At 40.6% G+C, this 12,494-nt stretch overlaps 1 protein-coding gene across 12 annotated transcripts in view; it reads left to right on the top strand.

Moving 5' to 3' along the window:
- CCDC91 (coiled-coil domain containing 91) overlaps nucleotides 1-12,494 on the top strand; it is a 334,198-nt gene that overhangs the window by 303,076 nt on the left and 18,628 nt on the right. Inside the window, exon 13 of one of the 12 annotated variants that reach the window (XM_073315311.1) lies at nucleotides 7,254-7,319. The exons of 10 other annotated variants lie outside the window; for them this stretch is intronic. In XM_073315311.1, coding sequence (XP_073171412.1) covers nucleotides 7,254-7,313 — 60 coding nt within the window. In that variant the 3' untranslated portion in view covers nucleotides 7,314-7,319. Of the gene's footprint in view, nucleotides 1-1,007; nucleotides 1,051-7,253; nucleotides 7,320-12,494 lie in introns of those variants that run through there. One more of the 12 variants, XM_073315340.1, reaches the window with a different exon arrangement.

The following is a 12,494-nucleotide window of genomic DNA, read 5'->3' as shown; positions in this document are numbered from 1 at the left end:
TTGTCCTCAGAACTTTGAGAAAAAATATCATTTGATCCCATGGGGAGTTCCTCTCTTCTGCCCTTGTCCCTTAAAACTGCATTCCTCCTTATCTGAGCCATAACAATGAGCAAACTAGGTCTCCTATAGCTGATCCACCTTACAGGGTGTTCTACCAAAACAAGATGACTCTTTATCCCCATCCTTGCTTCCTACCTAAAGTCTCCACAGGCTTCCACATCAGTTAGGGCATCCAACTGTTATTTTTTATCCCACACCACATGCTTCAAGGGAAGAGGGCAGTCTGCATTCTCAAGTTGATTGACGAGCCCTCACTTTCTCTCTTTACAGGACTAAAACTTTTTGATCCTCTCCCAGACTCTTGGCCTCCATTTCTAACTCCTCTTTCCTCACAAAGACTATCTAAATGAGTCTCAGGTTACATCCTAATGTTATGAAACTTCTAGGGTGCACCCTCCACCTTGTGTGGCTGTTCATTCCACCAGAGCTCAGTCACTTCTGTAGTCCTGTTTAAGAACATGCCTATTGCAGACATCTGCAAAGGTGTCACTTGGTCATTAGTGCACGCTTCAAGTTCGAACCATTAGATATTGTTACACCTTTGTCTTCTAGATTGAAGAACCCTCCGATATCAACTTTCTGTTTCCATTGTAAGGTACTTAAAGATTGTGATCGAGTCACCCCTTCACCTTGTCTTTGTTAAGCTAAACAGATGGAGCTCCATACCATGAGTCTTTCATTCTAAGACATGTTTTCTAATCCTTTAGTCATTCTTGTGGCTCTTTACTGAACCCTCTCCAATTTATCCTTCTTGAATGGTGGACTGGGCACGGATCTGGGCACGGATCATTGTGCTAGTGCCAAACACAGAGCTCATATAACCTCCATACTCCTACTTGACATTGGCCTGTTTATACAGCCAACCATTGCATTGGCCCTTTTTGCCATAGCGTTGTGCTGGGAACTCGTTCAGCTATTATCTACTAAAACCCCCATATCCTTTTCAGAGTCACTGCTTTCCAAGATAGAGCCCTGCATCCTGTGAGTATAGCACTGAGGATCAGTGAGGGGAGGGATGGCAGAAGGGGGTGCAAGCACCCCATTGGACCCTATGAAACATCCCACCATCAGAGCTGCTCTGTTTCTACATCCCATGAGGATGAATACACAGGGTCTATCTCAAAGAACTACAGTTACAGGTGAGTAACTTTCATTTATTGATCCACAGGTGGATCAGTTAAGTTAATGATGTTTGCCCCTCTCTGAAATCCATGGTGGATACTGATCCTGTCTTTGTACTATATACAAAATTAATCTTGTAAATGCAATCCTCATGAGTTACAGTATAATAGTTATTGTAAGATTTATATTCTTTAAGCAAAAATCATATAACAGAAACAACTATGTAAATTAAGTGATCCCAGTGTGCCTTGAGATGTAATCATATTGTTCAGTATCATTCATTGATCATCAGGTTCATTTGAAGCTAGAAACCCTTTGTTATTCATAAGTGTTTTTGATTTCAAGAATTCAGTACTATTTTCTTTTGATAATTTATTGTTTAAAGGGAAGTGAGAGAGGTGTAGAAAATCAGATTATTTAAAAAAAAACCTCAAAATCAGTGTTTTCTTGTATTTTGTTTTGCTTTACTTTACATGTTTTAATGTAACTTAGAACAAAATAGGGTGTCGTTACCATTCTTGTTCCCAAATGTTTGGTTTGGCATTTGATCCAAGGCCTCAATTGCAGACTGAAGTGCCAACAGCTGAAGCCGAAAACAAGACTGTGGTGGGCAAACTCAAGATTTAATTTCAGAAAGAGTGTTTATATTTTCCCAGGGGCCACATTAATGAGAGTCCAAGCCCTAAATGTTACCACCAACACATTTTAACGGACCAGTTTCCCGGTTTTTAAAGTGTGGTGTCACCCTGAGTATTTTTCTTAATTTTTTTTCTCTCTTCTGACTTTAAAAGAAAAGCAATAAAGCTGTATCATTTTTGGCTGAATACACTGCCATATTTGGGGAAAACAGTTTTCACAAAGAGATGTGTAATCTGTCTGTGCCACAAAGATACATTTAAGACTGCTCAATCACCTCTATTATTTCCGTATCAACAGTGTTTTGATCATTCAGCTTTGAGGTAACAATATGAAACGTGGTGCTATACAAAAAATTGCTATTGGCCAATATGTACACATGAGTGAAAAGGGCCCAGTAATTGGGGTGCTGAAACTGGACTATGCTACATCACCCATGCCATGGTCAGGGTGAACTTCTGACCAATAGGTTAGTGCCAAGAGTGACAGTGGTGACGGGGTCACTGAGAGTTCTTTAGCTCAATTTCCTGCTCATTCAGCTGGGCCTGTTTTGTGGCTTTAATAGGATTAAAGAAACATTTATATTGAGGCTTTAGGAGCATTTTCACACTGCTCCTTTACCCAGCTCAAAGAGCAATATAAACCCAAAGCATTAAGTAGGGGATTTATGTAACGTTGTAGTGTAAAATGAGTTGGTGCACCTGGCTCTCCCTGTTTTCTCCACATTGAACAAGGCATGCTGAAGCAGTGTGCTGTGTATGCGTGTATGATAGAGAAATAAGCTTAAGATTTTCCATGCTTAGGAAATGCCTTCTAGTCCATAAAACTTTTGATATTATCATGATCATTTTCAAATATTAAATTGAAATCCATCGCCCTCATAATGTTGGGAGAATACAGTATTCCAATTGCTAGGCCCTGCTAGGTGGAGACATATTTCAGCATATACAGCTGCTAACTTGAGCATCTGTTTGTGGGCTTCTCTTTCATTTCATTATTTGCCACAATTCCATACCATATCATAAGTCTCCAAATTATACTACTGGATCTTTATTTTTGTTTTTTAAATGAGAAAGAAAGGGGGCCAAAGTGCAAGCCTCGGGCAGGCATGGAATTTGCCCTCCCCCCATTGACCTGATTGGAGCTGCCCCTCCCCCAAATATAGGAGTCAAACTATGCCTATGGGCAGGAAAAATACATTAATTCTGTACACTTTGTTTTTATTTATTGTAAAACATGATAGGAATGACTAAATACACAATTATTTTAATTTTTAACTATATAATGTAGAAAATCATGCCGATTTGAGTAATTTAGTTGAAACTGTGAGAAAACCTAGTTTGTGTCTGTGTGTGTGTGTGTATATGTGTGTGTGTGTGTATGTGTGTGTGTGTGTGTATATAACAACTGACCTAGAATAAAGTTACAAGAATATGAAATTCTGTCCTTAAAATAAGTAAAAGCTGTTCCATTCATTCTTTTGTGTGTCTCTCCGCTGTATTCATCTACAAAGAATTAGTCGGATTTTGCACTCATTATTCAGGCTAAACTCTGATTGAAAGTGAGTTTTTGCTGAGAAAAGACTGCAGAACCAATCAAAATGGGGGGGGGGGGAATGGCAGCCTAAATTACAACCTTCAGTAGTAAGATGACTGTTGGATATTATGGTGTGTAAAAGCTATGTTCATTGTGATGTAGCTGTATTTATAACCTTTACATGTATCAAGAAAATTACTATGATACTGGAGCCTTGTTTCTTCTGGCTCCCTTCCTTCCCCTTCAACCAGAATGCACATGGAGACTGTGCCTGGATTGAGAGAGGAGAGATAAGAGAATGGAAGAGGTTACCTCACCACCAACCTGTTGTCCATTTACCAGGCCATGTAGGGAGGAGAGACCTAATGGGCTCTTCTGCCCTTCTCCACTTCTGTATGTAAAGCCATTATGGGCAAATAGCAGCCATTTTCCTGACATTGTTTCCCCACCCTGCCTGCCCTTTGATTGCAGTATACTTTGAACTGTGTTTCTCATATGCTGTGGGTCTGACCAGTTTGAGTTTTTGGGAGATCAGGAAGGAATTTTTCCCTCGAGGCAGGATTGACATGGTGTCTGGTGGGGGAGAGGGGGTTCCCCCTCACATCATCCTGGAAGCCCATTTTTAGGTTAATAAAGGAGTAGGCAAACATTTAAAGTTGTAAATTTAGTAAGAGGAATTAGTAATTTTCTCGCAACTTTTGGCTGTTGTGCAATGCAGTTCTCAGAGGCATACATGAGTAAAAGATGTCAAGGTTGGTGGAAACCGTAAGTCTTTGCAAACTCAGGAACTCCTCATGAGTACCCTCATTCCCCCTTGCAGAATGAGGGCAAGAGCATTAAGAGGTGGGCTGAATCCACCGATAACTATTGGTTATATAGCATGAGGCAAGTTAGCACTGCACTGGACTCAAGTTAAATGCCTGGTATTGTGGGGTAGGGTGGGGAGAATTAGATGCTCCCCTCTGCTACTAAAGTAAACATTAGTAAAGTTGAAGGCTTCCACTTTAAATCTGTCTCTGTCTTTTTTGTTCTCTTGCATATCCTGATCAGTAATGTATTCCAGCAATTCATATAATTTTAACTAAACCATTGACATTCCTTCACTCAGACTTTATTTTGAGTACATAAAATTAGATATATTGGCAGGTATGATGATAATTGTAAAATGTTTTATTTAATGTGATGTGATCCACATTACTGTATAAATCATTGCAAAGTTTAATCAGTCCAACATGATCAACTTAGATTAATTACTTTTGCGTAAGCACTCTATTGTTTTCTTTTTTCTCAGTCATAGGGAAGATCCTCCTTTTAAGTCCTCTTTGCACCATCCAGTAGCACGGAGGGGATTTAAAAGTTGAGCTAAAGCTGCAGCTGAGGATTCCCTTAGCAGATGGGGAATCCTCCATCTGATTTTACCCACTCCACCCAACCCCTGGGACATAATGAGTGATTGGAGGCAGGGAGGGTATGTGTCAGACATAACTGGAGACCAACATATGCATCACCCCCTCCTCCCCCCGCACGCCACACACATCAAGCATACTCTGGCATATCTGGGGATCTGGTCCATTATGTGTAACTTTGTAACAGATGGTCTCTTTATACTAACTTGTTTGCTGTATGACTCCAAAATTGTATGATTTCTTCTACAGCAGAAAACATGAGATGTACAAAGATGATATAAAAAGTATATTCATCTGAATTTCACTGAAAGCTATGTGAGTTACATCTGAAGAAGTGAGCTGTAGCTCACGAAAGCTTATGCTCTAATAAATTGGTTAGTCTCTAAGGTGCCACAAGTCCTCCTTTTCTTTTTGCGAATACAGACTAACACGGCTGTTACTCTGAAATCTTTCAAGAGCCAATTTCATGTACGTATTTAAAAAAAAAAGTTTCTAGTTACCAAAATAGTTAAAATAAATACTTCCACAACATGTGTCTGATTTATGCAATAAAATATCTCTGTCCTTCACTTGAAGAGAATGGGGTTGGATGGCCTAGAGAAGGGATTATGGGTGGGTATTTAACTTTTTGAGGGTTGGACTGTTGAGTCTATGAATAAAATCTTCTCTTTCCTTAAACATCATACAAGCACCCAAAAAGGTTGGAATTGGGTTCATTTTCATATATTTAAAAATGAAAAAAAAGTTTTACTGTGTTTTTCCCCCCTTTGCTCATTAGTGGTCCCTTCTGATTTATGAATCATAAGACTATTCCATTCCTATTAGTCAGCTAATAAAAGGACTTCTGTACAGAACATAAATTGTATGACATCTTTACACCTTATACTAAAGATTCCTTATTTATTGGTTATATTTGGTGTAAAGGTAAAGTGCAATCCTCCTTCTATCTTTTTGAGTTCCTTGATTTTGTTTTCATATTTTTAATGTTTTATTGTTGATATTTAGTTTCAAGTTATCAGTTACAGGGGATGGATCACTCAATAATTGCCCTGTTCTGTTCATTCCCTCTGAAGCATCTGGCATTTGGTCACTGTTGGAAGATAGGCTAGATGGACTCCTGGTCTGACCCAGCATGACCATTCTTGTGCTCTTAATTTATCACTCATGTCCAAAATAGTTATGTTCACTTGTATCTAAAGCTATACTCAATTTACCAGCTGTAGATTTTTTTTTTTCTGTTTTAAGTTATTGTTTGCTTGCTAGGTATACTATAAAATTAGTTTTATAAATTCAGTTGAGTCCAGAAGTAATCCATACTGCTGTATGTAGCTCCATTGAATAGAAATAAATAGGCATTTTCTATGATCAGATGTGGGACTTCAGTACGAGTACATCCAGTAGTAAGTGCTTGCAAGATTGGGGCTAAAGAGGCAAATCCAGTCACTTCCTCTACAGGTGCAGAGGAGCCCCTTATACGTGGAAATGCTACATTTCCACCGCTTGGTGGGGGAGTTGGATGTACCAAACCAGGCAGAAAGAAAAGGAGTACGTATGGCACCTTAGAGACTACCCAATTAGAGCATAAGCTTTCGTGAGCTACTGCTCACTTCCCGGCAGGAGGTTCACCCTGCTGCACAGCACAGAGCCCTGCTTTGTGGAGTTTCCTATAAACCAGGGTACAGGACAGAGTATGGATGGGCTAGGAGTGGGATCAGAACATCCACTATTATAGAGATCCTGCTCCTGCAGAGAAGGGGGTGTAAAGGTCACCATAGCTACATAGGGTTGCCAACCCTCCAGGATTGCCCTGGTGTCAACAGGAATTAAAGATTAATCTTTAATTAAGGATTATGTCATGTGATGAAACGTCCAGGAATACATCCAACCCAAATTGGCAACCCTGTAGCTACGGCAACCTCAGGGTTTTAGCCTTGGGGCTAAGGAAGGGGTTGTTTGTTTTTTTCATCTTCTCTCATCTATTGCACAATTACCTAGCACATAGTCCTATACACAGGCTGCACACTGAAAGAGAGAATTTAGGCCAAAATCTATTGTTACAGTGTTCTTCTACGTTCAGACTCATGAGCCTGATTCTCATGTACACAACGCCCCTTTACTCTGCCAGGGCCACATAACTTTCACCTCAGTATTGTCAACAACTTACATTTTGTTGTTGTTTTTTCAACTTTGACAGTTACAAATATAGCTTACCTTTCACCCTGCTTTTCCATGTTTGACAAAGCTTTGTTTGAGAGAGATGCCCTAGCTGATCAACTTTGAACAAGTGAAAGCAAAGAAGCATTTTATAACTTTTTATTTGCAAATTTTGAAATAAATTTCTAATCAAATCTTTTTGATCCATGGATGATATCTTCCAATTATTTTTGTTCTTTTTACTATTCCATTGCCCTGTTATTTACAAATGGAAAAGGAAAGTGGGGCCTCTGCCAGATATGTTCTAATTAATTTTCCTCCTTTTATTTCCTGCAATAGGATGCTGCTCACGTGAAGTCCAAGGGAGCAGGAACAGAGGCTTTATCAAGCTTTCTTTAAAACTAAAGAGAGCTGTTGTATTTAAAAATGTATATACCTTTTTAAGAAGCGAATGTCTTTACCTGCCTCAATAATAGTATTAAATAGATGATTAAACTGAACATTTTTAAAAATCTTTTTTCTTTTCACTATTTATGTTGCTTATTTACTTTTTGTACTGGATTCTTCAAAAATAGTTGCTTTCTTTCCAATTAAGCACTTAGCTTAATGCTTGAGTGTCTTGATATTATGATTCATTAAACCTTTTTTTTACACCATTTAATTTCTGACCTAAACTACCTGACAGAGCACTCTAAATTCCAAGTGTATTTTTTTCCTTAACTGGATTTTTTTTTCTTATGGAAAACTACTTCAAACATGATACTTTATCCAGGTAGAGAACTGCCTTCCATTTGAGGATGAATGTCACCTGGTGGTGGTGTTTTGAATCCAAGCTGATTCTTGGAAAGGTGCAGGTTTGATCATTCTAGTAATACCAAGGGGAATCTTTCTCTGAGAATATGCTATAGTTGCGTAGTTCAGGAGTCTCTGCTGGCTGGCATCCTCAGAAGCAATTTGGAGTTGATTAGAGTCCTTGAAGTCTAAAGCCTGTAGATTATTATTTTTTTGCTTATGGATCTTTTCTCTTGCTCTGGAAACCTCTCCTGTGTTGTCATGAATGATGACCTGCTGAGAGCCACAGGCACTCTATCTGTTTATGTTTTAAAACTAGGAGGTCTTTTCTTTGATGACATTGTTGCAGCTGCAGCTTTATAGAGTGCTTCCCCCACAGCTGCACTGAACTTTGTTTCACTTTGGCAAGAAACACTCCCAATCTTGCTTTTTCAATAAAAAGTAAATATTACAATAAAAATGGTGCTGCTTTTGCTTGTGGCTACAGTCTCACCAGTGCTGAGAGAGGAATCCAAAGCTCAAAGTGATCTCAAAAATACAAATGTCTCATAGATGAATAATAGAATTTATTTCGCTGTTATCCAAATTTTAGGGCTTGGACATCTTGTTTTAATACACATGCAATTCCCCCTTTGCAAAGGCTGGCTGACCACAGATTCACTGTAGCAATGAGATTTTGTTTTTTTGGCTGAGCCTGGAACCTAATGTGAACCCAACCCACTTTTATTCTTTGAAGGGATCTAATATGTAAAGAGATGGTTGAGGCATTTTCTGTGGTCTCATGCAATCTTATGCCTGCAAGTATACTATCTTGTGCTGTGATCGTGTCAGATCTTACAAGCTAAGCATGGTCATTCCAAAGCCCATAGGAAACACCTAACTGTCAAAGTGATGTTGTTGATTTAGGTATTCTTCCTTCAAAGTTACGTCAGTACTGAAACAGTGCCCCAATATGGTGTTAGGGGTCACTTTGCTGTTTACTTTTTGGTACAACATAACATTTACTTGGCACTGGTGAGGCCTCAACTGGAATACTGTGTCCAGTTCTCGGCACCATACTTTAAGAAAGATGTGGACAAATTGGAGAGAGTCCAGAGAAGAGCCATACATATGATAAAAGCTTTAGGAAAATCTGCCCTGTGAGGAATGAGTTGGTTGAGTTCAGGATCCTGACGCAGGGAAGAAAGGTAAGCAGCAGGATACGGACCCTGGACTTCAGGAAAGCAGACTTCGACTCCCTCAGGGAACGGATGGCCAGGATCCCCTAGGGGACTAACTTGAAGGGGAAAGGAGTCCAGGAGAGCTGGCTGTATTTCAAGGAATCCCTGTTGAGGTTACAGGGACAAACCATCCCAATGAGTCGAAAGAATAGTAAATATGGCAGGCGACCAGCTTGGCTTAATGGTGAAATCCTAGCGGATCTTAAACATAAAAAAGAAGCTTACAAGAAGTGGAAGGTTGGACATATGACCAGGGAAGAGTATAAAAATATTGCTCGGGCATGTAGGAATGAAATCAGGAGGGCCAAATCGCACCTGGAGCTGCAGCTAGTGAGAGATGTCAAGAGTAACAAGAAGGGTTTTTTCAGGTATGTTGGCAACAAGAAGAAAGCCAAGGAAAGTGTGGGCCCCTTACTGAATGAGGGAGGCAACCTAGTGACAGAGGATGTGGAAAAAGCTAATGTGCTCAATGCTTTTTTTGCCTCTGTCTTCACGAACAAGGTCAGCTCCCAGACTGCTGTGCTGGGCATCACAAAATGGGGAACAGATGGCCAGCCCTCTGTGGAGATAGAGGTGATTAGGGACTATTTAGAAAAGCTGGACGTGCACAAGTCCATGGGGCCGGACGAGTTGCAACCAAGAGTGCTGAAGGAATTGGCGGATGTGATTGCAGAGCCATTGGCCATTATCTTTGAAAACTCGTGGCGAACCGGGGAAGTCCCGGATGACTGGAAAAAGGCTAATGTAGTGCCAATCTTTAAAAAAGGGAAGAAGGAGGATCCTGGGAACTACAGGCCAGTCAGCCTCACCTCAGTCCCTGGAAAAATCATGGAGCAGGTCCTCAAAGAATCAATCCTGAAGCACTTGCATGAGAGGAAAGTGATCAGGAACAGCCAGCATGGATTCACCAAGGGAAGGTCATGCCTGACTAATCTAATCGCCTTCTATGATGAGATTACTGGTTCTGTGGATGAAGGGAAAGCAGTAGATGTATTGTTTCTTGACTTTAGCAAAGCTTTTGACATGGTCTCCCACAGTATTCTTGTCAGCAAGTTAAGGAAGTATGGGCTGGATGAATGCACTATAAGGTGGGTAGAAAGCTGGCTAGATTGTCGGGCTCAACGGGTAGTGATCAATGGCTCCATGTCTAGTTGGCAGCCGGTATCAAGTGGAGTGCCCCAAGGGTCGGTCCTGGGGCCGGTTTTGTTCAATATCTTCATAAATGATCTGGAGGATGGTGTGGATTGCACTCTCAGCAAATTTGCGGATGATACTAAACTGGGAGGAGTGGTAGATATGCTGGAGGGGAGGGATAGGATACAGAAGGACCTAGACAAATTGGAGGATTGGGCCAAAAGAAATCTGATGAGGTTCAATAAGGATAAGTGCAGGGTCCTGCACTTAGGATGGAAGAATACAATGCACTACTACAGACTAGGGATCGAATGGCTAGGCAGCAGTTCTGCGGAAAAGGACCTAGGGGTGACAGTGGACGAGAAGCTGGATGTGAGTCAGCAGTGTGCCCTTGTTGCCAAGAAGGCCAATGGCATTTTGGGATGTATAAGTAGGGGCATAGCGAGCAGATCGAGGGACGTGATCGTTCCCCTCTATTCGACATTGGTGAGGCCTCATCTGGAGTACTGTGTCCAGTTTTGGGCCCCACACTACAAGAAGGATGTGGATAAATTGGAGAGAGTCCAGCGAAGGGCAACAAAAATGATTAGGGGTCTAGAACACATGAGTTATGAGGAGAGGCTGAGGGAGCTGGGATTGTTTAGCCTGCAGAAGAGAAGAATGAGGGGGGATTTGATAGCTGCTTTCAACTACTTGAAAGGGGGTTCCAAAGAGGATGGCTCTAGACTGTTCTCAATGGTAGCAGATGACAGAACGAGGAGTAATGGTCTCAAGTTGCAGTGGGGGAGGTTTAGATTGGATATTAGGAAAAACTTTTTCACTAAGAGGGTGGTGAAACACTGGAATGCGTTACCTAGGGAGGTGGTAGAATCTCCTTCCTTAGAGGTTTTTAAGGTCAGGCTTGACAAAGCCCTGGCTGGGATGATTTAACTGGGAATTGGTCCTGCTTCGAGCAGGGGGTTGGACTAGATGACCTTCAGGGGTCCCTTCCAACCCTGATATTCTATGATTCTATGAATGGTTGAAAAAAACTGGGCATATTTAGTATTGAGAAAACTGAAGGGGCACCCGATAAGTTTACAAATATAAGTGCTGTTATAAAGAGGACAGTAATCAGTTGTTCTCCATGTCCACTGAAGGTAAGACAAGAAGTAACAGGCTTAACCTGCAGCAAGGAAGATTTCGGTTAGATATTAGAAAAAACTTTGAGTATGAGGACACTGGACTAGGCTTCCAAAGAAGGTTATGGAATCGCCATCATGGGAGGGTTTTAACTACTGGTTAGACAGTCACTGTCAGGAACGCTGTAGATATACCTTAGCCCAGCGGTCTGGCCTAGATGAACTCTCAAGAGGCCTTCCACCCCTCTATTTCTATGACGATGTGGTCAAGCGAAGATGCCAGACACTTTTTGTGAAAGGAGGGTGTTAACACCAATGTCATGGCTGTATTCTGACTTAGGTAACTAAATTATGCCACCTAAAATCGTCCTTACAGTTTGAGTTGAATATAACATTCTTCCTCATTTCACTTCCTAATCTAAACTGATGATGCTGTTTTGCTGTGAAACTGTTAACACCTGCCACATTTTATCTCCAAGTCAGGTGAACTGTGAGTACAATAAATACCTTATGTATATTGGACGGCTAATGTGATTTTTAGGTAATACTTGTAAACCACTTTGAGACCAGGTGATTAATGCAAAGGAGTAGTAGCATTGTACCATGGTGATATGAATTATGTTGTGATTGCCAAATCCTGGATGATATTTCGTGGTTCCTTTACTTAGTATACAGCTCCATTGGAAGTAAATAATAAAACTATAAAGTAACTTGTACCTTTTAGCTTAGTGTATTTCCTGATAACTCTCATTTACACAATAATAAAATAAATCATTATAAATTTATCTTTGCTGTTTGCTTTTCAGTCAGGAATAGTGATTTCCTATTATTTAAATAAGATGATCTCATTATGCCAGTAGAATTATTGTAACACATCTGTGTGAGCATGACTCACTGTTAGCCAGTCAGATTACTCAATTTCTCCATTTCATTTGCTAATGTAATTTATTTGTTTAAATATACTCAAGGAAAATGCAGATGCAGTACCCTGAATGCATTATCCTCCTCTGACTGTATTTGGATTGTAAATTGACACTGATCAACAGAGCAATAAAAGTCTTCAGGGGGTTTTGCAGACTTAGCACCCAATCCTGCAAAGTGCTGAGAACACTCAAGTCCCATTAACTGCCTCAATAGTTCAGGGCCCTCAGTATTTTGTAGGAGGGATGCTCCAGAGACGTCCTCTGTGACCTTGGGTAAGTCACTTAGCCTTCCTAAGCCTCAGTTCCCTATCTGTACAATGGAGCTAATAGCACTGCCCTATCTCACAGGGGTGCTGTGAGGATAAATACATTAGGCAATGTGGGGAGCTC

The sequence above is a fragment of the Lepidochelys kempii genome, chromosome 1, assembly GCF_965140265.1.
Source record: "Lepidochelys kempii isolate rLepKem1 chromosome 1, rLepKem1.hap2, whole genome shotgun sequence".
NCBI lineage: Eukaryota > Metazoa > Chordata > Testudines > Cheloniidae > Lepidochelys > Lepidochelys kempii.
This window is presented reverse-complemented; position numbering and strand designations above follow the sequence as displayed.